Source organism: Mirounga angustirostris, unplaced genomic scaffold (assembly GCF_029215605.1).
Source record: "Mirounga angustirostris isolate CCGP_5_RB_7025 unplaced genomic scaffold, mMirAng1.0.hap1 SCAF_1, whole genome shotgun sequence".
In the NCBI taxonomy this organism is placed as follows: domain Eukaryota; kingdom Metazoa; phylum Chordata; class Mammalia; order Carnivora; family Phocidae; genus Mirounga; species Mirounga angustirostris.
Window position 1 is genome coordinate 76,942,821 of NW_026991709.1, and position 26,639 is coordinate 76,969,459.

General features: G+C 38.8%; 1 protein-coding gene across 1 annotated transcript in view; it reads right to left on the minus strand.

Moving 5' to 3' along the window:
• Nucleotides 1-26,639, minus strand: part of TPRG1 (tumor protein p63 regulated 1) — a 216,941-nt gene that overhangs the window by 11,518 nt on the left and 178,784 nt on the right. Inside the window, exon 5 of the mRNA XM_054504275.2 lies at nucleotides 8,841-8,994. Coding sequence (XP_054360250.1) covers nucleotides 8,841-8,994 — 154 coding nt within the window. The remainder of the gene's footprint in view (nucleotides 1-8,840; nucleotides 8,995-26,639) is intronic.

The window sequence follows — 26,639 nt, forward strand, 5'->3', positions numbered from 1 at the left end:
TAGGTGATTTTGATGGTGATAAATTCTAGGAGAAAATAAAATGTGGAAAAGGGTAAAGTAATAGGATTGAGGGTTATTTTACATATTGAATTCAGGGCACAACTTTCTGAGGAAGTAAAATTTGATGTGAGACCCAAATGATGAAAAAGATGCAATCATGTGGAGAAGGTATACCAGGGAGAAAATAAAAACCCCTGCACAGGCTGTGAGGTAGGGATGAGCTTAGTTTATTCAAGGAATAGGGAAAAATCCTATTCAGCTAGAATATAGTGATTAAAGGAAAGAGATTGAGATGAAACCTTAGGCACAGAGCATCTTGTGAGCCATATTAAGGACTGTGGATTAAAGTGATTTTAAAGATAAGTTCAATAATGCATGTTTTTTGTTTGTTTTTGGGGTTTTGGTGGGGTTTTGTGGGGTTTTTGGTTTGTTTTTTGTTTTGTTTTGTTTGTTTTTTTAAAATAATCCTTGCTATTGCATGGAGAATTTACTGTTGGGGTCAAGAATGGAAGCAGGAAGATTAAGAGGAGTTTGAATATCAGTTCAGTAGTCTAGGCAAGAGATGATGGTGGCTTGGACAAAGAGAGCAGTGGAGAACATGAGAACTGGTTGACAGGGATACTACTTGGAGGCAGAGTCATAAAAATTGCCAGTATAAATAAATATAGGGGATGAAGAGAACAGAGGAATCAAAGATGACACCTAGATTTTTCGTCTGAAAAACTGGATAGAAAGTGATTTCATTACCAGGTTGGGAAAACCTCATCGAGAGAAGGGCTTGCATGTGGTGAGGTACAGGGATCAAGGATTCTGTTCTAGATGTGTGGTTTGAGGTGTCTAAACAGAAAGCCTCTTAGTAATTTCTAATGGTCAGCTGGAGTCTGGAGCATGAAGAAATAAACAGATGATAGGTCCATGTCTATAGTCAGCAATTCCAAAATAAGAATTATAGATCCTGAGGTCAAGAACAATATTCATAAAGTGAAGTTAATAGCTTAAACAAGATAGGATATAGGGCAGGGATTAGAAATCCTGTTTGGGGATCTAATAGGTAAACTGAGGGTCCAAGTGTTTCAGAGATTTATCCAATGATAAATAACTAGTAAGCAACTGAGCAAAGTCTTGGACCCAAGTCTCCTGACTTAAGTATTAAAGTACTCTCTTCTATAACATACTGCTATTATGAGCAGTAAAATTCTAATATTTAGAAAAGGCTTTATGTTCCTTATTTTTCAGAAGGGATAGAAAAAAGATTATACCCAGTAATTTTCAAACCATGTTCCTTAGAACACCAGATTTCCTCATAGGTTGGATGACAATATAATTTATCATCCAAACCAAGATTCTTTTGAAAAGAAAGGAAGTAGTTATTAACAATGTTGGGACAACAGATATTCCTGAGGGTTTGGGGAAAAGATGTGGAAGGCAAGCAGGTAACATACGCCAGTCCCTGCAATCACATTAATTAGAGCTGCTCTATTTTTAACAGTTTTATATATTTGGGTTTCAAGTAAGATTTTATTTTTAAAAGTCTTTTGTTTCTAAAAAAATTTTTGAAAAATACTATACTAAGCTTGCCTAGCAACCTCTAGCTCTGACAGTCTATTCAATCCACAAAGATCTATAATGTCTATGCTCCTATTCATTTTTCAAAACCAAATGCAAATCCTATCTCTCCCACAATGTCTTTCCATCTACTCAAGGTAAAAATTAATATTTTATTCTGCTACATTTCATTTACATCTCCACTTAAATATTTCATCCGGTTTCTAAGAATTAGAGTCACAAGTGCGGCTGTTTGTCTAAGTAAGTAAACCAAGGTTTCTTTACCTTGGGGCTATTGTTATTTTGTGCCAAATAAATCCTTGCTGTGGGGGACAATGTCCTCTATATTTCAGGACGTTAAGCAGGCTCAATAGCCTCTACCCACCAGATACCAATAGCATCCCCAAACCAGGTGTGAGAACCAAAATGTCTTGAAACATTGCCAAATGTCCCCCAGGAGGTAAAATCATCCCCTGTTGGAAAGCACTGAACCAAAGGAAGTATGCATGATGTAACATGAGTATTGAGATTAAACAGATCCAGTCTTAGGTTGCAAATATGGCACTCATTAGCTGTGTGACTGTGGGCAAGTTATTCAACCTCTCTGAATTTTATATTTCCTTTTCCATAAAAAAAATAACAATAACATCAAATGCAGAGGGTGGCTGTAAAGATTAAACCAACTTTAATAATTGAAGTATTTGTGTATAAGCTCTCCATGTACAGATACACATATTCATGTATTTCAGGAAAAGCTGGGGAAGTGGAATGAGATGAGGCTGGAATTTGGAGTCATATTGCAAAGGCCATTAAGGAAGCCTATTACCAATAACCAACAAATACTGTCAGTAAATCACTGACAATAACATCATCAAACTATGACTTCCTGAAGACCAAAATGCAATTCACCTCAACATTCCCATTGCCAACACCCTCTGGACTGTCAGGATACTTTTTCCTAGATCAATAAATGTCTTTAGATTAGATGACTGGATGCATCTCCAGTCCTCATCATAAGCTTCATTCAGAGAATCCTCTGTGGCCTCAGCATATAAGTGCTGGAAAGAAAAAGTTGACACTATTTCATACTCAATGAACTTGGCATTTCATTAGAGTCAGATGCATTTATTTCTAGTCATTTCGATGAGCCCTCTAAAAGGAGGAGGGACCACGAAGACAACGGGACAAGCAGTACATTGAAGGAAAGGCAGACAAAAGGCCAAGTCCCCAAGCTGGCTCTTGAGCATTTCAAGCACCTGAATGAACTCAATCTGTGTGACAGGAACGCGGTGTCATCTGATATGAATGCCACCCGCCACATACTTTTCTCTAAAAGCTTTTATACACCCACCCTTGGCTCCTTCTTTTATTTCAGTCCCCAAAACAGAGGGTCAAGTTTTAACAACTCGTATTACATAGGAGCTGTGTGCTGGTCGGGGTAAAGTATAGCAGTGTGTGTAGGTGGGTGGGTGGGTTGGAGGTCGGCGCGGAGTGTTCAACATTCTTCTTGACTTTACAGCAATTATTTACCAGCTGAGTGACTGGGCTCCTGGGTTGCTTCAGGTGCTGTCTGCCAGCAGTTCACTGCCTAGAGTCTCAGTTTTCCTTATTACAACCATAACTTGCTTCCTGTTTACACTGGGGAAAGAGACCAGGTTTCATGCCTGCAGGCCCACATTCCTCAGCAGAGCAGGTTTTCCAAACCTTCAGGCTATAAGTTTCCCTCTGTAGGAAGTGAAGCATGCTGGGATAAAGAGTAAGTCCATCCAATACCCAATACTGGAAACCACTTGAAAAGTCGCACAGCTGGATAGAATGTTTCTACAACTCTGGCACATTTAACCTGGAATTATCTTTATGGAGACACCTTGATTGTGGGTATATTCAGATGTGTAGAGAGAAAAAGGAGGCTGAGACAGAAGCTTCTTTCCTCTAAGAGAGGTTCCTATACATCCTAATTTGCATCCTCTTCCTATTCCATTCCCCCAACATTCCCCTGTCAACACACACATGCTTAAAATTCTAGCTAAAATTAGCTACTCTTTATTTAAGAACATTTCATATACCTTGGTAATTTGCAGGTTCCAACCAACTTTCTTTTATTTAAAATGTTTTCCCCCCCATCCTTTGATGCTTAAATCACTCACACTTTGAGTTTCACTTCAAATGTTATCATACCTGTTAACCTTTGGACTTACTTGTTCTCTCTTCTGGACTCCCATAGAACCTTGTGAATCCCTCTATATGCTACAGTCTTAGCATATTAAATTATAATTTGTTAATTACTTTTTTTTTTTTTTTTGCTTTCTCCCTCTACTCTCTACGTATCTGGAGGGTAAAATCTGTTTTATTCTTCTTGGTATCCCAGCTTACTAGCACACTGCTCAGTATGTAGTATTCAATGTCAGGTAGGTATTCAATGGGTATTTGTCAAATATGTGAAGGGAAACTAAGGAGCTAAGGATGTAAAGTTACATTTGATTGCTAAAACATTGGTTCACTTTCATAATTCCCTTGAAAAGAAGGGTAAATATGCCAGAAAAGAATAAAAAGGATCTCTTCGATTTGGTTATAGAGCATTCATGACCCATTCACTATTATTCACCAGCTCTGGGCTGGGTCATTAGTTCCTTCTAGCAAGACTGTCCACACATCCTAAGAACCCAGCAAGGCAACAGTTAAAACAGGGGAAATGAGACTACAAATTACAAATATAAAGTGGATGAAACAATCGAGGATAATTGAATCATGTCATAAGTATAATATATCACATTCCATCACATCACACACACACACGCACACACATGCACGCACAGAGTTTGCTCAGGTTTATACCCATTTCCCTGCTTATTAGCAAATTGTTTAGGTGTGGAAATAGAGCATTTTATTGTAATATCTTAGTCAATTCACTTAATCACTCTAAGTATCTTCATTTTAAAAAAGAGATAGCTATCTTGACCTCACAGGGTTTTTGTTAGTTGAATTACATGAAAACATACAAACTATAATCAATAAATATAGTCCGATTACATAATATAACATGAGATTATTTTTATGTCTTGTAACAAGAAAGTCAATGCCAAAAAATGATTATTTCCTATTTTCACAACTGTTTTATATGAGTAATGCAAAGTATATGCATACACAGATTGGAACAGGTTGGTGAGGCTCAGAGATAAGCAAGCATGTCTGGAAAGAGGCCATTTGACCATCATATTTGCCAGATGTAGAATGCCATAGAGTTAGTAAGATGAATACAAGAAAACATGATGTATTTTGATGCTGTGTTATATAAATGTTAGAGTAATGTTTTTATTTTTATTTATTTATTTTAAAAGATTTTATTTATTTATTTGACAGAGAGAGACACAGCGAGAGAGGGAACACAAGCAGGGGGAGTGGGAGAGCGAGAAGCAGGCTTCCCGCCGAGCAGGGAGCCCGATGTGGGGCTCAATCCCAGGACCCCGGGATCATGACCTGAGCCGAAGGCAGACGCTTAATGACTGAGGCACCCAGGCACCCCAACAGTAAGTTTTTTTTAGATCAGTGTTAAGAGACTTAGAAATAATATGAATTTGTATTTAAATGCAATTAATGTTTCCATTAATGCTCTTTCCTATGGTTCTTGCCTGACCAACCAAGCCCAAGACTCAGCTTTGACCCAAAGTTGTATGATCTGAAACCTTTATCACCAGTTCAGCTTTCTCTCTTGAGCTTCAGACCTAAATTTCTAACTGCCTGACCACTAACTGATCCACATGTTCCATGGAGGTGTCAAACTCAACATGTCCTACACTGAACCTCCAAACCTACTCTCCTTTCAGTTTTCCCCACTGAAATTAATGGAATCACCATCTACCCAATCCAGAAACCACATCTTCAACCCCTTTCTCTCCTCCACCTACTACTATATCCTGTAAGTTACGTACTTCCATTAATTCTGTGTCTTGAATATCTCAAAATTTCTTTATTTTCTCTCCATTCCTACTGCCCTTAACCTAAGCCCTTATACCTATCATTTGAACCATTATAATCATGATGGGAATATATAAGATTAAACTCAATAAACTCCAGCTAAAATAAATTACCCCATGTCTAAGAACATTCCTTGTACCTTCATGTGCTTCCACTCCTCTTCATTTGATCTAAACTTCTGTTTTAATCAATTTAGTACTCATTTAAAAATCTTTGCATTTTTATCTACCTCCTCTGTTAAGCAATGCCTTCCACAAGGACATGAATCTTGTCTCATTTATGTTTGTATCCTGAACAATAATACCTGTACTTTGTAGGTATCAGAAAATATTTGTTGAATAAAGAGATCCCAGGTGCCATACAAGAAAAGACTCTGCGTAAGAATAAATTTGGATTTTCTAATGCATTTTTTTAAATAAGTTTTTCTATTAGATTGTACATAATTTGAAAATTTTTACTATGTGTAACCCAGCTCTACAGGATTCTTTTTCCTCTGCCATAATAGATTTGCTAAACTGAATTAAATTGCTTCAGGTATTTAGTTTAGTTATGCATTTTCCCCATATTTTTCTACTTTTTTCCCATTTCATTTATAAGGGGGATGGAAAAACTAGTTTATATCATCCTTTTAAAATCTTATGTTATGCCAAAATACTCACATAAAAGGAATTATAGGTCCACAGAATTATCTTTCTCCTTATTTACTCATTTATATTAATATAACTGAGTATTAATCAAAGCCAATCTTGGAAAATATCCTAAACACAAATAATATTGTGACATAAAAAACAACAACAAAAGAGAAATTAAGACTCAAAGAACTGGATCAGAGTACTCATCATCTGACATCACAGATGGAGATCACTTGTCTTCATAGAGAATCAGGACTTGGGGTGGCCTTTGAATAAGAAATAGTTTGGCAAAAGAAAAACACCAGACTGTTGCCAGGAAATTAAAAAAAAAAAAAATCTTTGGAAGAGTAGTTTAAGGAGAAAAACCATAAAGTAAATACACTTGACAGATCCACAAAATAGTTTGATTGACTGAAAACCAACCAATTGAACAACCATTCATTATACTCATGTCCACACATGTGTGCTCGAGTGCACACACACACACCTGCTATTCTTACTCCCATCCAACAAGAGCTATATAAACATTGAGTTTTCCTTTTAGCCTTGACTAATAGGAAGGCTTGTGTAAAATTAATACTCCATTCTACTAACCACATTCATGGTATTTGGGAAATAATTATCCTACCCCCCTTTTGACATTTTATTTCTTATCTTCTTTTTAAAATTATTTGATTGTATTTATATGTATCAGAATAAAACAAAGTACCATCAAGAATTAGAGTAATGCAGTGCCATTTCTCTGCAGTGAATAGAACTTATTCTTTAATCCCTTACCCTGAACGTCTTCCAGCAAAGGACACTCAAGGAGTCAGGTATGAGTAATAAGAGACTTGGCTCAGGAAGTAATGGATGTAATAACCAAGGCAGTTGGTATTTATTTTAACTTACAATAAAATACAAGGACTATTAATGCAAAAATACATATTATTGTAATGGCCAGAACTAGACTTCCTTTAAAGGTGGGAAATGGCTTTGGAAAAATACATAATTAAGCTTCTGGGTTGGATTAGCAGGTGTTTAAAAAAAAAGAAACAGATAAAATACTCTGAACTGTTAATAAAGAGAAAAGAAGAAGGAGGAGAAGAAGAAGGGAAAAAAAGAAGAGGAAGGAGAAGAAGGGGAAGAGGAAGGGCAAGCGTTTGGGGAGGAGCAAGACAGGATCCAGAGGAGAGGAGAGAGGATTATGAAGCAATGTATCAGAGTATTGCTATTAATAAGGATTTTAAAAACAGGGAGAGCTGATATTCCCTGTGAAGTTTGGACTCATTATTATGATGTAAATTCCCACTCCATTTCCCTGAAACCCTCAGCAAGACTACTCTCACATCAATGCCTTTGTGTAAGTGTTTTTGTTGTTCTCATTGGTTTTCATTTTGTGTTGTTTTCTTGATTTTGAATGGTAGAGTCAGGCTAGGGGCTGATGTTGAAGCTTGGGCTGCAGCATCGTGAAATTGGACTATCACAAGATGCATACAATGAACTAACTCAGTGCCTGCAATAAGCCAGAGGTACACCTTGAGACCATAAGTCCCTGAGGATGTTTGCATAAATCTTGAAAAGACCATTGACCTTTCTGAGAGCAGAAGGAATTTAAGCCAACTCCACCTATATATTTGGGGGAATGAAGACTCTGTCTATCCTTTAATCACATGTTTCTCCCAAATCCTTTTCAAAATAGGGGACTTTTCAACTAAAAATGTTTTTTATACATATACATACTTGCATGAATAGGTGTATTGAAAACAATGCAGGCAATGCAATGCATGCCATCCATCCACAGACAGACTTTAGATGTATCTTTTGAATTTATAGCAAACAGAGAGTTGTGATATTTGGGAGTGAATGACAGCATATAAAAGTAAACATAGAAAGGCTAGAGAAGGCAAGAATTTCTACGCCTATAAGCACACTCCTATGCGTATACGGATTTTGTTGAAAATATAAAAGTTTGATCTTTTTCTGCATTTACAGCTCCAACTGTTTTACTTCCTGCCTACTTAGTGTGCTAGCACTGCCTAAATTTCCCTAGAGGGGATGAAAGAAGAGTAGAAGGACTCACCCTGCCACTGATAAACTTAAAATCTATTTGGGGAGATGAGATTGAAAGACATAAAAATACTCTTACTTAATACTCTTAATTGCTTTACCATTTATGGAGCATTTATATACACATTATCCCATTTAACCTTACAGTGTTCCAATGAAGTTAAGAGGAAGGGCAGTGATCATCATTATGTCCATTTTAGAGACGAGACTACCAAGGTCCAGAAAGAAAAGTGACAAACATGACCAAAGAGCCATATCTGACTTTATATTTCACACTATCCCACACTCCTTCTCTGAATAAAATAATTAGAATTTAATTACATACAGAAAATTATATGTATCATTTTGGCAATAAACACAATCAGACAGACACAAGTATTGCAATTTTTAAATAATATTACACTATAATTTTTATAAGAAATTAGCAAGGAGGAAACATCATAATATGGTTAATATAAATATTATATATATTTTTAATAAAGAAAACAGCCCCACTGTTTACTAAAAAATAGTTCAAACCTTTTAAAGTTTGTATAAAATCAGGTTGTATCTTACCTTTTTTTTTTTAATAGTACATGTCTTAGAAGCACACAGCTTCACCGTCAAAGGTAATCTAAGAGTGATGCACAAACTGCCTACCTTACAAATTTCGAGGAATTTCTCACTGGTGTATTTCATGGGATGCTCAGTGAAGGTCGCATAAGGCACCTCAGTGGACCACGGGTTCCAGCGGGAAAAGAGGGACTGCTCTTCCAGACTCCCCCAGTAGATCCTAAGGCCTTCTCCTTGTCTCCTACAAGAAAGGAGTTTCCTTTAGATTAGCCATTGTCATTCAATTAAAACAAAAAGAAAAGGATGAGAAAGTAAAGCAGTGTCTCAGTTAGCCTTTATAATGATGCTAAGTGGCTTGCCTACTAACTGATTGTTCCAGAAATTTAAGAGGTAAGAATAAAAGGATAAATTTGGTTCCAAACATGATGAGTTCTGGGTGTTGTTGGAAATGCCTAGTTGGAAATGTGACTCTGTTGCTGAGGACAGAAGGCCAGGGCTGGAAATAGGGATATTAACCTCATGCCAATATTCCAATGGTAATGGTTAAAAGAAAAAGGGAGAGGAAGAGTCAGGGTGGTGGGACAGGAACTGGAAGTGTTGAGGTGGTGGGTAGTTTCAAGGAGGAGGGAAATGACAGCAGCTCCAGGTTCCACAAAAGAGTAAACACAAGCAGGAAATGACTGAGAAGAGACATGGGACATCAATAACAGTAGCGTATGTATGATCCTTAAGAGGGATGATGACCAATTCAAAATGCGTGTGACTTCAGCTTTTATATCTCATGGTTCTCTATTCTCTGCACACATTCCATCCAGCAAAGTTGTAGAAACAAACATATCAAAACTCATAAAGGAATTGTGCCTGCCTTTTCAAACACTCTCTGGAATAGCCCAGGCCTGGCCATCTGGTAAACCCAAGTGCAAAACAAGAGGAAGCTTGGGAGTGATGGGAGGGAAGTTGTGGCAGGAGAGTGTGGCTACGTTGAATAACAAAACTGTAATTCCTGTGGTCTCTTCTTTTACATGTGCCCATCAGAATTTATGGTTTGTGGCTTTAGACATCTCTGAATGCAAAGAGATCCCTGGAGGTTAAGCCAAGCTCAGGTGCTTTGCATTCAACAAGCTTTAAAACTAAGTTGCCTGTAATTCTAAACATCCCCATGGAACATCACAGAGCTCTCATTTCTTCTAGAAATTAAATCCTGGGATCTAGAACAAAAACCCAGAGCTTAATTGTGGTGCCTTCACAAAGCTGTCACTTCCTGTATTAAGGAGGAATTCCTTTGGGAATGCTATTGTGGCTTCTGAGTGTTTGTCCAAGTAGAGATGTGTATAAACATAATCTCACACATATGCATATGTCACCCCTCTCCCCCACTGGCTGATCTCTGAGATTCTTCTTAAAGTTAGAAAAGACCCTGGCACATTCTACTGCCCAGTTCTCAGATTTTTGATCATTATGTTTGAAAACTGACACTGAACCTTTTTTTTACTTAATCCTTCACCCACAAAGAAAAAAAAAGAAGAAGAAGAGAGGAAAAGAAACATATTGTACATACTTCTAAAGTTCCCTTTCTAACCTCTCACCTTCCCAGCTGCTATGCTGACATTTATCATACCCCCCATACATTCCTTCATTCTGTTTCTTCTCTTTCTTTTTTTTTTTTTTTTCTCCTGGCCTGGTAATAAACTCTAAGCTCAGTGAATATTGTATGCATGCTGGTTAATGGAGCATTCTGGCTTTAGTCTATTAAAACAACTTGCACAATGGAATTATTTACTGCTTCATATGTCAATTTATGTGCTGGGTGCAATTTTGCTTTTATACAAAGGCAATGAAAATCTGCCAAGATAGCTTCTCTAATAAGTACACTTTATATTCTTTTACCTTAGGGAAACCTCAAATGAAGTTTAAGCATGAAATTCAAGAGGGACCCTATTTCTAAATAACCAATCAATCTGAGCATGGCAATGACATTTCTCAGAGATGAAGAATAATTCTAAATATACAAGTTCATACTCAGCCATCAGAAAGGATGAATACTTACCATTTACATCGACCTGGATGGAACTGGAGGGTATTATGCTGAGCAAAGTCAATCACAGAAAGACAATTATCATATGGTTTCACTCATACATGGAATATAATAAACAGCATAGAGGATCATAGGGGCAGAGAAGGAAAACTGGAAAATCATCAGAGAGGAAGAAAAACCATGAGACACTTAACTATAGGAAACAAACTGAGGGTTGCTGGAGGGGAGGTGGGTGAAGGGTGGGGTAATGTGATGGGCATTAAGGAGGGCATGTGATGTGATGAACACTGGGTGTTATAGGAAACTGATGAATTATTGAACACTACATCTGAAATTAATAATGTACTATATGTTGGCTAATTGAAATTAAATAAAAAAGGAAAATAAATAAATAAATAAATATACAAGTTCAGCCAACCTTCTCTCCTGAGCTCCACTGGAGATATCTGAGAAGATAAATCTACAACTAAGAAGTTTCTCCAAAGGTAAAACTAAGGCAGTGCTTCTCAGCAAAGACTTCAGTACCAGAGGTCTATGAAAATCTATCATCTTCTGTCAAATGTCATAAGGACAATTATGGAGAATATAGATGCCTTTATAACCAACAATGCTTTATTAGTTACTTGTGCTCACCATGAAAGATATCATATCAGGTAACAGAGTAAAGTGAAAAATGTAAAGAACAGGATGTCAGGTATTCTTGTGTTAGAGTCTTGGTTCTGACACTTAATGCTGTGTAACTATGAATAAGCTAGTTTCATTTTCTGAATCTCAGTTTTACCATATGCTCTTTGGCATGTTTCCATGTGACACCTCATGACCTTGGTAACTATGTAAAGGATGTAGATGGCTACGGTCATGATTCTACTATCATTCATCCAGTCAAGGACATACAAGATCTAAAATAAGCCTCTGGGTTGTGGCTTCAGTTCAGAGGCATCAAATTAGCCCCCTGAACACATCCTCTGCTGCAAAGACTATACCAAGCATTGTCCCATCACTCCTAGGGAACTTTAGCACCTGCCATGATGCTTCACAAACATGTGAAAGCACAAATCAGCCACCATATGATGGAATAGCCTTTTAATGTTTATAAACTAGAGAATGTCAGAGATAGAAGGGCTCTTGGAAGGTAAAGCCCAGTGCCTTCTTTCTGGATAGGAGAAAACTGATACAGAAGGACTAGAGCTTTCCCGAAGCATCATTACACACAGGGTTGAGCTGGTGGGAGCTCTGGACTCCCAAGACTTCATTTAGGGGTCTTTTCACCATTCTGGGCTATCATTACAAAATACATTCCAAGTTAAGGTCCTGCTATTACACAACACAGGCTTACTTCCAATCAACACAGAATTAAAAGACTTGCCCTAAGGAGACCATCACCATCTATAGGCAAAAAGCCTGCCCAGAGATCCTAGCTAAAGGTCAGAAAGGAAATCTCAGTCTCAAAAGGAACTGTAGATTTGTATATATATTTAATATTATCAATTATGAGATTGCAAGAAAATAAGGTAGCCCTGGGAGTGAAGAGGGAAATTATAATAAAAGTTATTTGTCAGGGTAAGAAGACTGGATTTTTCTCACTGAGCTGCTATGGTCAAGTTAATCAAAGTGGGGGTACAGTCCTAGGTAAAGAATGCCAACACCAAATTATTAAGTAAAGAAAGGTTTGCTAGCTCTCTCCTCCAAATCATACTCTGAGTATATACCCTGGCTTTGAGCATTATATACCACCTTTCCAATATTTAGGTAACCACAACTTCATGAGGAACAAGAAGATAATGGATAAGAAAGTGTTTTGTATGCTATAAGGCCCAACTAGCAAATCTTGAGTTCCTAGTGTGCACTATAATGCTTAAAGTTAGAAAACTTTTTGTTTAAATTTTATTTAACTGCATTTACACTTCTTGTGGTAGAAATAAATGAAGTTAACAGGAAATATGATAAAGAATATGACCAGGCTTAATCAGATCAGCAAGTCAAGAGAGGAACAGAATAAGAAGGGGAAGGAGAAATTCCATGATCCTTACATACACAAAACCAGAAAAGCAAATCTCTAGAACAGAGAAGGTTCTGGAATCTTTTACATTTTTATTCATCTATTGATTCCTCTTCCTCCACCTCATTCGGAGTCTCAGAATACTTATTTGTTTAGTTTCTGTGTTATCAGTGTTTTGATGCATATGATTTCCTCCTTCAACTTAAATCCATCAGAGAGACTTCCATTCAACTTAAAACACCCCTATAGCTCTTTTTTCTTCAGACTGAGTCAGTATAGTTCTATAAAACTTTTCTAATAGGTTAAAAATAATCTTTTAAATCACCTCAGAGGTGAATCCCTGAAACAGTCCTAAGTTGTCTATCTTCAATTCCACAATTTAATTAGCATATTCTCTGTACAGTACAGTGTATTATTGCAGGTAGAGAAATGAATAAGACTAAGTCTCTGAACTCCAGAAGCCCGTGGTCTGATGATCTCTGGGCCTGTTTTACTATCATGTCTTTCCCATACCTCAAACAGGTACAAATAGAAACCCACAGATCTCATTATAGAAGTAGAAGTTCACCTGTTACAATTTATTTTTTCCTATTTTCTATCCTCAAGGAAACTAGCTAGATCTGGCTTCCATTCCCACAGTAGTAGAAGCAAGAAAGTCAATGTACCCTTTGCTTCTGATAAATTTCAAAACCTCCCAGAAAGATAAAGCAGTAGAGGAAAGTCTCCATAAAGATTCATAAGAACTTGGTGGAAGAAGAGGTTTATAATAGTTGGAGATTTTTAGGATCTTAGACTGTCTGAGTTGGAGGTCCTTTAAGAGATGTGTTTCCAATTCTTTCATTTTATAGATGTATAAACTGAGGACCAGTATTTTCAAAGATCAGAGCTCTTCCTTTAGTCTTGTTAATTACATATTCTACTCAGTGACTCACACTCAGAATTCTACTCAAATACAGTTGTTGCCAGGGTGGAAACCTAAGCAATTACTACTTTAAACCATCATAGCAGCCAAATAGATTTGCCTTCTACACCACAAAAAGCAAAGGCATGTTGAAGAGATGAGGTTTATACAGAAGAAACTATCATCCAAATGCCAAAGGACCAAACATGAAAAATAAATCAACAAAACAAAAAAAGGAGCTCCAAGTTGAATGGAGGGAAAACTTTTCTTTGATAACAAGTTCCATAAGACAATACATTATTTTTGACAGGAAAGACACCTCTCCTTGAAGTAATTTTTAGCTGAACCAGAAAACTATGCCAGCCAGTCACCAGTCTGGGTTAATTTGCTCATTCCACACATTCTGCTACCTTCAGAGAGAAGCCATGCGTCCTTCGGCATAGTACAACATAGCCATAGTACAACATAGCTCTTCTTTCTCTTGACTTCCCACTCTCCTTCCATCCTGGCCTTCACAGAGTCTGAGCTAAGGCTTTAAACCACCTGAGAGAAGACATGAATGAGGAGGCAAGTCCCAAGAAGGAGAAATGGCAGCTTCCAATATTACCTCCATCAGCTGCCCCTCCTTTCTACTCATCTCAAATCTCAAAGCTCCACCACAGAATTAAAAACATAGCTCCAGGCACCAAGCTGAGATTTATGAGGAAGCACAGACATTAACTCTTGCTCTAAACGCAGGGTGTGTGCTTGTAAGTATGGGTGAGCAAACAGAGGGAGGCCGCGGGGGAGGAGGGCAGGCTGCCCAGGGGAGAGAGCTGTTCGGAACAACACAATATATTTTCTTAATGTCTCCTTTTTCCCTACCTTACAGCCTGTACTGTTGAAAGGCAGGCCTTCTAGAACAATGAAATGTTAGTCCCTTGCTTATTTAATCTGGACAAAGGGTGGGGGGGACAGAGTTGGCACCCTGGAGGGTATTCAATGCTCCTTTTTGCTCAATGAATGACCTCAGATGAAATATTTTCCATGACAAGAACCCAAAAGACGCTGGCACGGTGTCAGACAATAAGATTTGCAGAATGTGTTTACATTCTCTCTGTGTCCCCAGGCTGTTCTAACCCATGGGCAGGTGGTGCCTTTATCTGCTCTCTTTGCTCACCTGGCTCCCTCCCAGAAGTTTCCAGGGCCTTGGGCTCAGTGAGATTAACCATTTACTGGCATGGGTAACCAAGAAATTCCGTGGGTTATTTTACTTGAGGGAGAAGTAAGTGATAGAGTAAAACAGACCAGCAGTGACCCTAAAGAGAGAATTCTGGGGCAGTGTGGTGCCACGGCAAAAACCTTGGATGACAGGTAGGACCTGGGTTCAAAGACTAAATCTGCCACTAACTTGCTGGGTAATTTGAACCATTTCTTCTTTCTGGGTTCTAGGGGACCATCGATGAAACTAGTAGTTGAACTAGATCACCTCTAATCTCCTTTTCTGCCCCAATAAATTAATATATATTATTAAAAAAAGTAATTTGTATTATACCAGTTAGACAAAAAGCCAAAGGATAAATTAGTGACTGAGAAATTCTCAGAGGGCTGCTGAGACTTTATCTTTCTTCTCCAAAAGAAGAAAGGATCTTAAACTACAGAATAAAAGACCTAGGATTAAACCAAAAGCAGAACGCAAAGAGAGTGGGATGAATAATTAGAAAAAGGGCTACAGAAAAAGGCCATGGAATCTCCCAGGATGAAAGTCCTTAAAAGAAATGTTTATTTGCTTGGGAAACTTAAATGTGCTTGTCCTAGAGGTGGCCATGTTCAGAGCTGAGGTGAAGAAGACTAAGGTCCAAACCAAAGGTCCAACCTAAGATTCTGTGACTCACAGTGTTAGTGTGTGTGTGTGTGTGTGTGTGCGCACATGTACATATATACATGCATATAGCTAATACTTGGGCTAAACTTAAAGTGTGCCAGGTACATAGTAATATCTTAATAAATCCATGTTTAATAAAGATGAATGAATAAATTCACAGACCAGTTAAGATGCCTGTGAGTACAAATGCTGCATCATTCCATTCTTAGAATGTTATATATTATAGTAGTAAGAGCCCTGAACTGGCTGTCAATAAAACCTGGGTCTAAACCTATTACTGATGCTAACTTTCTTTGTGGCTTAGAGCTGGGCACAGCATCTCTGAGCCTCCATTTCCATTTGCTATGGTCTGAATGTTTGTGTCCCACCAAAATGTATATGATGAAATCCTAATGACCAAGATGATGAAATCAGGAGGTAATGACTTTGGGAGGTGGTTAGGTCATGAAGGCAGAGTCCTCATGAATGGAATTAATGCCTTTATAAAGGAGTCCCCAGAGAGCTCCTTACCCCTTCCATTATATGAGGACACAGGGAGAAGGTGCCACATATGAACCAGAAAGCCGACCCTCACTAGAGACTAAATCTGCTAGCACCTTGATCATGGACTTCCCAGACTCCAAAAGTATGATGAATGAATTTCTGCTGTTTATAAGCCACTCAGTCTCTGGTATTTTTTATGGCAGCCCCAAAAGACCAAGACATCCTTCTTATAAAATAATTGTAGAAAGCAAAATGGAGTCTCTCGTGTCAAGCAGGAGCCTGTGTCAAGCAGTGATGCAAGCAGTTAAGGTATTTGCTGCAGCTAGGAGATTTCGCCCAGACTCATGTCTGCTGACACCCCAGAACTGGTAATGAGCAGAACCAGACAAGGTCTGCAGAGACCCGAAATGGATTGAATCCATTTAAAAAGCGAAGGATTTTGGCAGCAAACTGTCAGACTCTTCAGACCTGACCCCTCTATGTCTGACCACTTAAAAAGGCAGCTGCCGCTAAAGGCTCTGCCCGATGGATCTCCGAACAGAACCGAGATCCTTCACGGCTGGAACATCAGAAGCAGTAAGTGCCCAGAGCTGACACGGACCAGCCCAAGGCCTTATCTCAACTGTGCACCCCAGACTGACTTCCGTGTTTGCGTGTTTGCTTTGTTTACTTCCTACACCCTTCTGTTATCTTGTTTGTTGTGTGGTTTGTCTTCTCTCCTGCTTTATGTGCCATGTAAGAAGCCAAGTCTAATCACATGGAGAATTGTCATTGAGTTTAGAATCCTGAACCTGCTTTATAATTGTGATTTAACTTTGCTTTCTGATTGAATAAAGCTGACATTGTGGAAAGACACAACTCGTGTGTGTACCTTCATTGCGTGCTCACGATGATAATGGAGGCATTAGATCAGATATTCTCTAGAGGACACTTCAAGTATGCGCCACTTCTGACTCATCAGAGTCAAGCATTACCTACCTTTGGATGTCACTTAAATAACATACAGAGATATTTTATTTTCCAGAATTGATATGAATGGATTATTTAGATAGAAATCATTCTAAAACATACATACTTATTTTCTCAAATTGTATTAAAAACAATGAATTATTTTATGGCTTAATAAAAGTCATCACAAACCAAATTTTAAGACTTAAAAGGGATTTATTATTAACCATTTACATCCTATGTCCTTGATCCCTTATTTTACTAAAACAGAGACTGAAATCTAAAAGATTACCCAGATTAATACTTGAAACCCTCCTAATATTTTCTTATACTTCAACACTTCCCTTTATGAAGACCAACTGTTGTACATGAAGAGCAAGGCTATTTACCCAAGCTCTAAAAGATTCTTGACTGCCAAGTTTTTTAGTTCTTATATCAGCCATCTCTTCCCTCATCTCGGTCATTTCTTGCTGCTATCAACATTCCTGACTCCTTCTAATTTGCTTTTTCTGAACTTCTACTGACAGGGAATCTAGGAATGCATTACTTTTGGAGTCATGAGCAAATAATTAAACAAAACCACACTCTTTCCTATGCCCTTTCCTGTAAGGGAAATTTATAGCAAAAGCTTTGGTTTCACAGATGACATTTAAATGGAGAGCTAATCCAATAATGTTGATGGCGAATAACTTTTAGATGGGCATCTAAATGGCTCATGTTTTAGAAAGTCCATTTGGAGTTCTATGCCTGTTAGAATGAAACAAATCTGATCCCAGAATTAATAATGACAACCACCTCTCCACCAATGGGGATGACATGAAATTTTGTCATCCTTAAGGTCACACTCTGGTAGATTGGCACTCTCATATTCTGTACAAGGAGTCTTATACTCTGACCCCTCCTTCAAACCATTTAGAATATAACTCCCATAATACTTAACGATCACTCTGAGTAGCAACATTATCAGCAAATCTCTGCTAGTATTCCTCAATACAGTCCAGAGCAAATGCTCTAAATAAAATGTAATGAAGACTCAAAGGCAAGAACAGTTCCTTATAGTCGAAGGTATCAAAGAAGGCTTCATTCATTCCATACATGTTCAGGAGATCTGAGGGTGGATTGACAAAGAGGACATTTCGTGGCATTGCTGGCAGAGTCTGCCTACTCCTAGCCATGCTTGAAGTAAAAGTCTGGATCAGGACTGTGTCTACAGTGATGGAAGAGGAAGGCAGTGAGGGCCTATCTGGTCCAGTCCAGTTCTTCTCATAAAGAGCAAAGCAAATCAGGAAGTAGTCAAGTCTCAAGAAGGACAATGGTAAGCTTGTTTCCTCTCTGGTTAAAGGATTGAAAGAAACACCCTAGAATATTAACATTATTGATACAATAGGATTATTTTCCTTCTTTTAAAATTCCCTACTTTCTGTAATGAGCATGTATTATTTTTACATGGAAATGAACAACTGCATATTTAAGATGTTGTCATCCATCATGACCAGAGCCACCAGCGGTGGGCTAAGATCTCTACATCTGTTATCTCTAGTCCTTACCACAAACTCACACGTTTGGTTTATAATCTCTATTTCACAGAGAGGTCCAAAGCCATCAAGTAGTAAGGGATAGAACTGGGATTCGAATTTAGATTTCCCTGGTTCCACAGACCCCCACAACTCCATGGAACCCTGTGGATGTACAGCATAGAGACGAAAACCAACCTTTATGCCAACCAGCTGTGTGTTCCCTTGTGAACCTAAGTAAAGATGGTCACTGCCGAGCTCACATTTTTATTTGTAGTTTCTCTTCACCTCAGCTAATCCACCTTCTTCTACCTTTCTCCACAATGCTGATTCAGATATGTAAAGGGCCTTCCAGTTGCCTCTAAAATTCAGAAACAATTTCCCAGCCTCACAGTCGAGATGTTTCGCACTACAGTTTCAGCATGCATTCATTTACAAAACTCAAAGCCACAACTCCTCAACAATCCAGCCAAACAATGCAACTTGCTGAGCCTGGCCTACAGCATTTGTGATCATTGCACCAACATGAAATTATTCTGTGTATTCGTCTCATATCCTCAAATGAACTGTGAGCTGTCCAAGACAAGGGTCCACGCCTAAATCATATATGTTCCCCCCACAAGATTCGTCTTACAGATTTGTTTTTTTAAATAAGTAGACCCATGGTCTTTAGTGTAAAAAATACACATCAAAACAGAACAAAGATACTCACTCCTTCCAACCAGATGGATCAGGCTGCTGCTTTGGTCTTTCATTAATGTACATTTCTGAATTGCACTCTTTATAACTGCATTCTTCAACTGTTTTCTGTTTGTTTAAGGGGCGGGTGTACGTAAAAGGACTTGCTTAGAGAAATGCCCAGGATGGAAGAGGCTGTACCTTTGCCCGCAGGACGTCTAGGACCCTGCTCTGAGAGCACAGTGCTGCAGGGGCTGGCACGTCAGGCCTACATCGAGGCCCTTCCGTGCCTACAGGTTTCTGTGTGTACAGAGGAGAGGGCAACTCTTACAACCCAGGAAAACGCCACACAATAAAGGTAACGATCGATTCTGAGGCATCCCCCCTTATTATGAATGGGGATATTTGGTAAATCACATTAGCCTTGGGTTTGTGTAAGTTTTGGTCTCCTCTCTTAATAAGAAGTTGCTTTTGAGCACCCCAAACAGCCAAGTTTCAACAGGCACAGAGTAGCTAAGTTAAAGGAAAGAAAAGCATCAGAGAAAAACATTTGTTTCATGAATCTTCTCTGTTTCCATTTCCTCTCAAGGGAGATGGAAAGTAGATTGTCTGGAATACATAGACAATGAGAGAGACCAGTTACCAGAAATCTGTGGCCCAGCTCTCCAGTGCCCTTCAGAAAGTAGATGGGGCCACCCAGGAAGGCAATGAGCACAAGAGCTCTGAATGACAGAAGAAACTCAGCTCTGCCCCCCCAGCCCTTCCCCTTGATCCTGCTCCCAAGGCTGCAAACATTTTGCTTTCTCCACTTTGGAGGAATTTGAAATGAAACAAATTTCAAGAGATTCTATATGATGTGCTTATTTATTTTCCCCTTTATGCTTAAGAAAATATTTTGGGGGGAAGTTTATTTATGATATTCCATACAGTATGTTATGTGGGCCAATAAAAACACGTCCATCTCTAAATTCCACACACGACATGGTCCACCATCAATATCACATTCTCTCTTGGTCATGGTCAACATGAGCCATTCAAACTGTTCAGCAAGAACTGTGTGCTCAGTGCCCACCCCTCCCCATCCCTGCCCAAAGTGATTACAGTCTATCACAGGTAAAATTCAGACAACATAAACACCCATATTATTTACGAGGTACTTTGATATAATAAAAAAGTCATAGGTTTTAGAGAGAGGATGCAGACCTGGGTTTGAAACTAGTGCCTTCATTTACTATGTGGCCTTGGGAAAAGCACTTTAACCCTCATAGTCTGTTTCCCTTTTTGCAAAATAAAGAGACAGATGCCTACTTAGCAGAACTGTTGTCAGGCTGCATGTAGCATGCCTGGCACCTCTCATCAGAGGTTTCAAGCACTCCTTTAGCAGACCTCTGAAAAGTCAATCAGAAGGCAAGAATTTCTGAATTATCTTGCACTCTTGCTACTTTCTTTTGCATCCACCAAAAACTGCCAGATCATAAATTTGGGGGATATGGGGACAAAGAAGGAACATGCGGTGAAATAATAAGCTATGTACAAAGTTAAGAAATCCAGACATTTCATGAAACAGAACTGATTTACCTGCATTCCACAGTGCATATTTGCTTTGTGGTATGCGAGCTAATGTTTGTGCGGTTGTAGGTGTTGTGTGTGTGTGTGTTTAATCTTCATGTTGCCATTGTATTGCTTTGCATACATACGAGCTTGGGGTTTTATGATTTTGTTTTCACTTAAGATTTACTTCTACCACAGAGCTTGATTTTTCCATCCAGGCCCAGAGCAACAATCCAGATAGAAACCTGGGATCTTCTCTCTTATTTTTCAGGCCTGGTATCCAGTCCCTCCGTGTGGCAGCGTTGCTTACCTAAGTGAGAACAAGAAGCCCATATCTCCAAGTTCCACCCCCAAATGGCCACCCTTGGTCACCTCTTAGTCTTAAGTCTATGTCCATTTGCAGCACAGTATGCTCTGGGAAGGACAGGCCCTGAAGGCAAATGTAGGACCATTTGGGCAGAGAATTCTAAGGCCTGAGGTACCCAGATCATGGTCTAGAATAATTCCTGACAAACTTTAATGTGTGTTTGAATCAGATGGGGACCCTGTTAAAATACAGATTCTGATTTACTTGGTGGAGTGGGTCATGAGGTTTCAGACTCTATACTTCTTACAAGCTCCCAGGTGATCTTGATGTCACTGGTCCCAGTACCAAGTAGTTCAGTGCGGGAAGGGCACAGGCAGTGGGTTAGGCATATCCGATGGCCCTGAAGGTTCCTTAGCCTGTGGGAATGGTCACAGCTAGATTAGGATCAAAGGAGGGCTATCTATTGTGTGGGACTAGGGCAGGAGTCATGGTTGACCAGGGAAAGGCCCAGTGGTTTGTACCTGATTGCAAGGCAAGAAGAGGTTTCTATCAATGATCTGTGGTTAAAGGCAAAATTCAAAGCCTGCAATCAAGATAGTTTTCCTATCACTTAATGGAATTATCAAACAGAAGTCCTGAAAAAAATTATTTTTCATCAAGAGACTAGTGTTCAGTTTGCTTAAAGATTACTCAGATGTTCAGTGATACAAGTTTTTTATCATAGAATCTCTTCTTCTCTATATAGATAGATGATAGATGATAGATGATAGATAGATAGATAGATAGATAGACAGATAGATAGATAGATAGATAGATAGATAGATAGATAGATAGATAGACAGATAGACAGACAGTATAGGTATAGGTATAGATATATAGGTATAGATATAATATTCCAGTTTTCCAATGTCCTAATTAAAGTATATGGCCAAGAAAGGAAAACAATACTCCAGTAGTGATCCAATCAGTGTGGAATATACCATGACAACTCCCTCCCTCCTTCTAGAGGTTGTACATCAGTGAATTATCCAACAACAACATTGGCTGTGCAGGTGACTTACCACACTGCTGACTCACCTAGAGCTCACCATCAAATACAGTTTCTAATTTCTAAGTCTTTTTCATGCCTGCTGCTGCTAAAATACATTGTGAAGAGTTGATTTTTCAAATTGACTTTGGAGAAAGTAGACATGGAAAATACAGCTCCTAGTTAAATTCCACCTTTGGCACCTGATCTTTCATAAGAAAGCTTTTGATCAGAAACTATAAGGCAGAACAAACAAACCTTCCCGATGACTTATTTAGGCTAAATGCTCAAGGCAAAACAAAAGGAATTTAATGTGTTATATCCTGGTAAAGCAGGCATTAAATTACCAGCTCATCATAAAATGTATCTCCATTTTAGATTAGTTCCTGAATTAAGGGAGATAGAGCTCAAATAGATAATGGATGGATGGGTAGATGGGATCGATGGATAGATGGAAGGATGATGACAGATGATGATAGATAGGTAGATAGATAGATAGATAGATAGATAGATAGATAGATAGATAGAAGGATAGATAGATAGATAGATGATAGATCGATCAACCTCCTCTCTTGGCCAAAGCTTAAGAAATGGCTTAAGTGTTAAAAAAAAAAAGAAGGAAAAAATCATTTAAAAATGAAACCAAATAAATAATCTTTCCACAATATAATTAAGAGGTGGTAGGACATTTCAGTAACTGCAAAATTAATTCTTTTTACATTATAAGCATAATCCAAAAGGCTGACACAGTCTTTAATTAATCCTGCATCATGCCTACTACAGCAGTGTGCACTCTTGGGAACTTCTCACCATTGAATTTAAAATTTGCACATACAGACAATCCCCCAAAGATACTTGGAGTACAATTACAGCCTTCTTCTACCATATCCCCACATATTTCTGCAGAGAGCTGAGAAGAAATGAGTCTCAGAATATCAAAGTAGCTTCTTCATAATAATTTAAAGGTCAAAGAGATTAAGACCTTTCTTTGCAATTTGAGTGATGCCCAATAGAGTATGAACTCTTGAAGACAAACAAAAATGAATTCTCATTTAAAGCCACAGAGACAATATCATTTTAAATTTTTATCATTTTATATCTTAGCAACAATATTTATTCAATAAATGTGTGCTCAGTGGAACTCTGCTCAAAACACTGCCCATGGCAGTACTCATCTGAGATAAACAAGGAAATTCTGTCTTCATGCAGGTTGCTCACAGTCTACTAGAAAAGACTTACGTGTCCTAAGAAAGATAGAAGGAGACGACTGTGAAGAGAAGTTATCATTACATACAGGAAGATTCCACAATTGACTTGAGGATCAGTGAATCCTGAAAGATGTGGCAATCAGAACATGGAACTATAAAAAGAAGTGGGCATTCAATGATGAGAAGGAGGATATTCCAAATAGAAGAACATAACATAAAGGCATGAATGTGGGGAAGTATTGGAGTTTTTCTACTTCTCACCCTGGGCCAGGTAAATTCTGAGTATTGTCCTTGAGCTTAATGTCTTTAACCAGTTCCTTCCTGTTCTAAAATGAGGGAGAAATTCTGTCCCCTCACCACCACCCCTCTGTGTATGTGTGTGTGTGTGTGTGTGCATGCATTGGGTGATTAGGGATGTCACAGAAAAGGTGAGCATTCATGTTCCACATGGAAGAAGATAGTTTGTATGTAGCAGACCCTCTCTGGTAAGTCATGGCCTGGTATAATAAGAAACCTAGCTGCTATTTATTAATCAGATGCTTTAGGGGCACCTGGGTGGCTCAGTCAGTTAAGCATACCTTTGGCTTCAGTCATGATCCCAGGGTCCCTGGATGGAGCCCTGAGTCTGGCTGCCTGCTCATTGGGAAGTCTGCTAATCAGGGAGTCTGCTTCTCCCTCTCCCTCTGCAAATCCACCCCCAACCCCCTACCCCACCATGTGCTCATGCTGTCTCTCTCTCTCTCTCAAATAAATAAGTAAAATCTTTAAAAAAAATCAGACACTTCACATTCCTCAACCACACATCTCATAGCAATCTTATGGCAGATACTATTTTCTGTATTTATGAAGAAATTGAAACTCAGACTATTCAAAAACCCTACTTAAAAGTAGCGAGGTATTCTCTTTGGTTTCATTTGACCTCGGGACCTATGTGTTCCCTCCTATGATACACAAGGCCACTCTCCATCTCTCCAGAGAGGATGCAGGTGGGCTGGTAGTATGTTTTTCTCAGCCAAACTCCTCACAAAAATCTTATAGGATACAAAGTGTTTTAATAATGTTAGTTTATCATTTCACTTCTGCCTTTGCTCATTCTCTTACACCTAAAAAGCAAAGTGTGCTGGAACACAAATTTTACTATATTATAGGGTGGTAGTATGCTATCAACCTGGTTATTACATAAATTTAGAATAGGTTCCAAGAAATAGCTTGTTTTTGTTGTTGTTTTGTTTTTGTTTGTTTGTTTACTTTTTTTCTTTCTTCCCAGCTATAGGATCTTACATGTCATTGTAGAGGTAACATAGTATCTGAATAGTGGACCCCAAATCTTCACTTTTATCATTCTCCTTAAACTTAAACTTCAGTCTTCAAAATCACCAGTCAGTCCCCCATGGACAAAACCATCTGGTGGGAAAGGTAAACTGATAAGGAGACATTCACATTGTTTTATGTACCCAGTTAATTCTTCTTCTAAAAGCTTCATATAGTATTCCCAGAAGAAATTGTAAAGCACGTACAGAAGCTGTTGAATGTGCCAGTGTGACTTAAACCTAGTATATATAAGAGAAGAAATCAATCAAGGGGCTGGACAAACAGATTGGAGTCAGGTAACAGAAGATAATGAAAACTCAACCAAGGAGTCTATGCTGTAAGATATTATCCTTTAAACAACTGGGGGCTGAGGAAAGCTTTTCATAGGGGGAGAGATATGAACTTGACCATAACTTTGACTTATAATAATTAAATGGTAAGAACTTGAGGGGTAGGATGAATTTGGAGGGTATAGAGTAAGGGAGACCGGTTAGGAGCCTCAATGTGGAGAAATCACAAGACCTAGAGCAGGGTAATGCCAAGGAGAATAAAAGGGAGACTGAGGGAGACTTCAGGGTTAAAGATAACAGAATCTTGATCTCCAGTTGGAAATATCTTTGAAAATTGTTCAGTGTACACTTCTTGCAACGATCCTATGGTCCTGAGGTTTTCATCCCTAGTGGGTGAGAAGACAGAGGTGCCTTTGACTAGAGCAGTCCCTGCGGGTCTGGGGAGTGGAGAGAGGTCTATTCCTGGGCCTGCTGGGTTTGAGGAGTCTGTGGTGTAGCAAAGTCATTCTTGACGTTTCCTTGCTCTCTTTCCTGACACATCTTTCCCCACCTGCCCTCTGCCAAACCCTCTCCAGGAGTGAAAGAGCCCTTTAATTATCAACAGCCCAGATCAGGAGGCCTTCAGTGTGAAGTGCAGCAGGAAAGAAGAGAGTGACCGGCCCCTGCAGGCAGGTTGCCGCCAGTGCCCCGCCTGATTTGTGAAAGTGGAGGTGCAAGGTGAGGTCCTCCCATCCAGTCAGACCAGGCCTCCAACTCTAGAAACTGGGAGCTAAGGACACTGCCAGAGGAGCCCCCACATCACCTCATTTATAACCTGGGGAATAACAAGACAGATATGGGTGGTATGGAATCTCTCCTCACAATCTGGCTTCACGCCGCCAACTTTAAAGAAAAGAAATTCCTAATGAATGACATAAACCAATTAGAGAGCTGCCTAAACCAAGCCCAAGCTCTGCAATGGAAGCTGCAGGTTCTTATTAGGTGCAGTGATCTGAACAAGGGCCAACACAAGCAGATGTGGGACCCTGGGATGCCTGAATTCTGGCCTGTCCCCGAAGACAGCCCGACACTCCACACTATAGAGGCAGCTTTCATCCATCTCCTCACATTAAGGATGTCTTTACAAACAGTGCTTCCCAATCTCCCTTCCATGATCATCCGGCCAGATTTCCTTGCTCATTGCCATGTGGCATTTAATTACAATATTTTGCAAGAGCCCATCACCAAAGAACATGTGGGAAAGAGTTAAGACTTGGGATAACTTGTCATCCTAAAGTTTTCGCTTGGTTGTTTTTGCAAATGAGTATGTTTAATTCATATAGAATTAGAGTTACTACTTAAATTTTTTTCTAGCCTGAAACTATTATAAGTTTGAAGAGGGGGGAAGAAGAGGTACAGATGGTGGTAGATATGTATTAGTTGATCAGTCATATGCCAGGATCCTTACATTATGTTATTTTTTAATCCCTCCACAACCCTGTAAGTTGTGTATGATTATGATTATGATTATTCCTATTTCATACGAAGGAAATTGAGAAACAGGGAGGTGAAGGAGGTTTTCCAGGTGGTGAAGGTAGCAAGCTGGGGAGACATATACCACCTCCAAAGTGTGGCATTATTGCCAAGCTAATATAATTGCTATTTTTACATAAAATTTAATGGGGAGAAAAAACAGGTAGTAAGTAAGGATAAGCAAAAAAAGTAAAAAAAAAAAAAAAAAAAAAAAGGAAAATTACATCTGATCCCACCACCCAGAGATAATCACTCTTA